Source organism: Quercus lobata, chromosome 5 (assembly GCF_001633185.2).
Source record: "Quercus lobata isolate SW786 chromosome 5, ValleyOak3.0 Primary Assembly, whole genome shotgun sequence".
Taxonomy (NCBI): Eukaryota; Viridiplantae; Streptophyta; class Magnoliopsida; order Fagales; family Fagaceae; genus Quercus; species Quercus lobata.
In genome coordinates this window covers 82,906,436-82,911,133 of record NC_044908.1, presented here as the reverse complement: position 1 = coordinate 82,911,133, position 4,698 = coordinate 82,906,436, and the positions used below count along the sequence as shown (strand labels likewise).

At 30.1% G+C, this 4,698-nt stretch overlaps 1 protein-coding gene across 1 annotated transcript; it reads left to right on the top strand.

The window, feature by feature from the left end:
- Positions 1-1,524: 1,524 nt before the first annotated feature.
- Positions 1,525-4,242, top strand: LOC115991306 (LOB domain-containing protein 24-like). Its single transcript, XM_031115014.1, has 2 exons — positions 1,525-1,680; positions 3,886-4,242. The coding sequence occupies exons 1-2, from the start codon at positions 1,525-1,527 to the stop codon at positions 4,240-4,242; spliced, it is 513 nt and encodes a 170-aa protein (XP_030970874.1).
- Positions 4,243-4,698: the final 456 nt, after the last annotated feature.

Here is a 4,698-nt window from a genome sequence, read left to right as displayed (position 1 = left end):
GTAGTATCACTTAACAATAAAGTACTCTGAAAAGTATCATGAATAGTAAAAATTGTGAAAATAACGGTAAAAAAGAAAATAAATAGTGAAAAGGTTGAAAAACTGGGACAAGACAGAAGCTACTTATAACAATAGTGAAATGGACGAAAAGGTGATGTGGTTTGGTGTTTGAGATGACTTTTTTTTTACCTTTCTTTTTCATGTGTCAGAGTCACTTATTTTTGTGTAACTTCACATAAAACATGCATAATTTCTTTGAAACATGGGCAGCTAAACCCTCATGGCACATTGCAATAAAATTTTAGGAGGAGTCACAAGGGCAGGCCCCGTGGCCCTCGCCCCTTCTAGCTTTGCCCACGAGAGAAATGACCCTATAATGTGGGGGCCAATAAGTGATTTTTAATTTTCCCCCTCCACTTTTAAAAAATGAGTAATGTCAGGGATTTTGCAAATTTTACCGTATAGAGCTTACAGAATGATGTGTTACCAATTTCGAAAACACATTTCAAACATCAATTCATTTATTAAGTAGTTGAAATAATCACATATATTGTCACATCAATTTATAAGTTTTATGTAATAAATACCTTTAGCATTTTTCTTTAAAAAGACAAAAAAATTTTATTGATGCTAGAATTATTACAAATTTTATTAAATGAGTCTTACAAATTTTTGCATCACCAATAATAGGAAGTAATTCAAATATTCAATTATTATCTTATTGAAGGGCCACCAATCACATTCTTTTTCACATCTTTTTTAATGTTTTTTGTAGTAAAATTTATTGCAGCTTAAACATTTTCCCAAAAAAATATATACATAATAAAATAATAAAAATCAAACCAAATCATCATTAAGTAAATGGAAAATGTTAAAGTTATTACAAATTTTACTACATAACACTTACAATTGGCAAGAATAGACTAGTGCCAATTAAACAACATAATAAATTAATGTTTAAATCAATTTATTCTAATTCGTGACACGTCAAATTATAAGGTCTATATAATAAAATTTGTAATATATCTAGCATCAATCAAATGCTTTCGTTGATATAAAAAAGTAAGAAAAATGAATTTTGAATTAGTAAAAATTTATAGTACAAAACATTAACTAAATTGATGGAAAATAAATAAATTTAATTTTAAGTGATATTGAAATACACAAATGCCCATTTATGGAGAAATCTAAAGCTTCACAAAGTCTCCTTATTGGTGGAAGCTATTTTAGAAAGCTTAGTCTTGCTTTTATATAAATATGGTCAAATTTAGGTATAGTATCTTAGGTGTTGTTTTTTATGTTCCTCTCTTAGGATTTAGCCATGTGGCTATTTAACTAAATAATACACTTCCATTCCATGAGAAAAAATCTACATAGCAAAATTTTAAGAGAGAAATCTAAAGAACAACACCTAAGTACTACACTTAAGTCTTGCCCTATAAATATATAGAAACCAAATCTCTTCTTGAGAATAATTAGAAGTTTTGGAAGAAGATCTTTGAGTAGATTCTCGAAAATTTGACAATGTCCCATTCAACTAGATGTGCAGCTTGCAAATCTTTGAGGAGGAGATGCCCTAAAGATTGTGTTCTTGCACCATATTTTCCTCCAACCAATCCACAAAGATATGCCTGTGTTCACAAAATCTTTGGTGCTAGCAACACGACCAAAATGCTAGAGGTATGACCAAATATATATATATATATATATATATACACATGTTACTAGTAACATATTTTTCATTTATTAATTAGTTAATACAAAGGTATTAATATAGAGGAAGGATTAATATTTCAGCTTGTTAATTTGTCGTTCACTGAAAGCTTTCTATCTTATAGAAATAATCACACAGATGGTGTTAATGATATCTTTAAGATGTTTCTTAATGGATTCTTTCTCTAATGCATCTTTGATTGGTAAATATAGCCAAAGAAGATAACAAATAACACTGATTTAGTTTTTATTTATTTAATTAATTACGTACTCTAGATTTTCTTTTAATCGTTGATTTTTTTAATTTTTTACTTTTATTTCAGTATTAGTAGGTAAACAAATTTTCCCATTGTCTAGATATAAAGTACATTACAGAATCGACACTGTGACTAAGAGAAAAAACCTTACTATAATAATAATGCAAAGATGATATGTATTATACTCATGGTTTTAAAAATCTGACCAGACCGGCCAGTCCGACTGGTTCAACCAAGAACCGGCTTACAATCCGGTCCGGTTATAGTTAAAAATCGGAAATCATTTAAAAACTGAAAATAATCAAAAACCGGCCGATTCAACCATAAAACTGGAAACTGTTATGGTTGAACTGGTTTTGCAAAATATAGAGAAAATGACTTTGTTTCACTTGATTTCTTCCCCATTCAGCCTCTCTCATTCATTGGTGCAGCAGTTACTTTGTTGCTGTGAATGATGCGAATGAAACAATTTTTCTTCCTCATTTTGAGAATCTTAGATCTGCTGTAAATAAGATTTGGTAAATGAAACTTTCAAATCTGCAGGTAAAATAAAATTTGGAGTGGAGGTAAGAGAAGCAACATGAGAAGGGTGGAGGAACGTATTTTGGTTTGAAGTTTGAAAACTATTGCTAATTGATATGTTGCAAAGAGATGGAGTGATGGACGGGCTTGGCAGAAAAGGTGAGAGGGAGAGATAGATTAGAGAGAGAGACGAATGAGAGGTTATGGCCTTATGGGAAATTGCCAATTTGGATTCTGATGGATTTCTATTAGAAAAGTGGAAAGGTTGGGAGTCTTGAGACTTGGGAGAAGTAAATGCTATGTCATAGAAGTCAAGAAGTGGGTGGGTGTTAATTGTTAGTAATGGCAGGGAGAAGTAACCAAAGTGTGGTGGGTTATTTATTTATTTATTCATTATCTCTTTTCCTTTTTCGGTGGAGCTTAGAAAGTCTTGCAGTTTTCGGTGCCTTTTTTTAAGTTTTAACCATATTTGTGAACAAATCTAGTAAGTTACGTTTAATATTTAAATGATATTTATTATATAAATTGCGAAAAATTATTAACATTATAAAAATAAAATATATTCATCATTATTTATTTATATAATTTAAAAAATTATTAATTAAATTATTTATGACGTTACTGGTTCGACCATTGGTCGGACCTTGGTCCAACCAAAAAACCGATAATCAGTTTCTTTTCTGGTTCTTTCATCGTATCGGTTTTTAAAACCATGATTTTACTATTAACAACTATTTGTTAGTGTTGTTCTTCAGTTCTTACTTTGTGCTAGGAAATGAAGAGAAGGTTCAAGTTCGACACATACACATAAATAAAACAATCGCATATATAATCAATATGAATGTTGAACGTTTTACTTTCCTCTTTTTTCCTATCATTGTAAGCTTTGAGTTCATCATTTTATGTTAATATCAAATTTGTTTAATACCATTTCCTCCTAAATTTTCCTGAAACAACACTTGAGAAAAATCTTCATTATTATTTTAGAATTAAGTTATTTGAGCAACTAATTTAATATTTGACTCTACTCCTAATGGATTTTTTTATTTATTTATTGTTCTTGTAGCCGTTTGACATTTTCCATATATATGCTCTTTGTCAACTTTTAATACCTATCACAACAAAGCATAAGAGCAACATCGTTTGAAATAGATTCTTTGTCAAATTAAATTCCCTGAGTAATTAATGATTTTCATTTGACAAAAAAGAATCCCAAAATTATTTTACTTTAAAATTGATTAGTAGTGCATTTTTAACTAAGCTACTTATATTTATTACTTCAAAATTTAGTTTCTTATAGCTGTTCCATCTCTCTAGTTTATTTACCCAAAAACAAAAAACAAAACAAAACAAGAAAGCTGGTTTCAATTTTTTTCTTCATTTGGCATTGCAGCAACTTCCAGTGCATTTACGAGCTGTGGCAGCGGATTGCATGTCTTTCGAAGCAAGTGCACATGTCGAAGACACAGTCTATGGAAGTGTTCGGATAATCTCTCAACTCCAAGAACAAATAATTGAGGCTCAGTCTGAGCTAGTGAAGACAAAGGGTGAAAAAGCCTTTCATAATGCACAACAACAACTACAACAACAACAAATGCAGCAGCTGCAAATGATTCATGCTATTGCCCAAGAAGGTGAAGATCAGCACTCATGGCTCAGTTCAAGTCAACATGATCCTTTCCCCAACATAAATCAGCAGCTACTTGAAGACTACAACTATTCCAATAATTTTTTTGGCTTTGAATTTTGAGCAAATTATAAGTTAAGTTTATCAACGAGTGATGTTAATTAACGATATTACAAATAATTTAGATATTCGTGTATTATGTCATTTTGGTGGTACTGATTAATCATTTCAACTCTCTTTTAGATTATTTGTTTTCTTCTTAGCTTTTGAGGTATTTGAAAATACTTAACTAGTTGCATTCAATTACCAACTGTCTTATGGCATATTAACAAAAAAAAGAGGAATTTTACATCAATCTACATGTCTCTTAGGATAATGACAATAATTATGAAGTGCAAAAAACTAATAATACAAAAAAGAGAAAGTTCAATTGAACTTTTTTATATTTTCTATGAGAAAGTTTCTAGAAAGATTCCAAAATCTATATACTTTTAATAGAATAAGAAGATTATTTTATGTTCCCCTAGCTAGAGAAAAGTGGTCCCCTTCCATTTATTGTAAGTAACAAGTAACAACAAC

Excerpts from the sequence above, each read along its gene's own strand:
- LOC115991306 (XM_031115014.1), top strand. The coding sequence starts at position 1,525 with ATGTCCCATTCAACTAGATGTGCAGCTTGCAAATCTTTGAGGAGGAGA. Across the intron at positions 1,681-3,885 it reads ACACGACCAAAATGCTAGAG|CAACTTCCAGTGCATTTACG; the intron begins GTATGACCAAAT and ends TTGGCATTGCAG.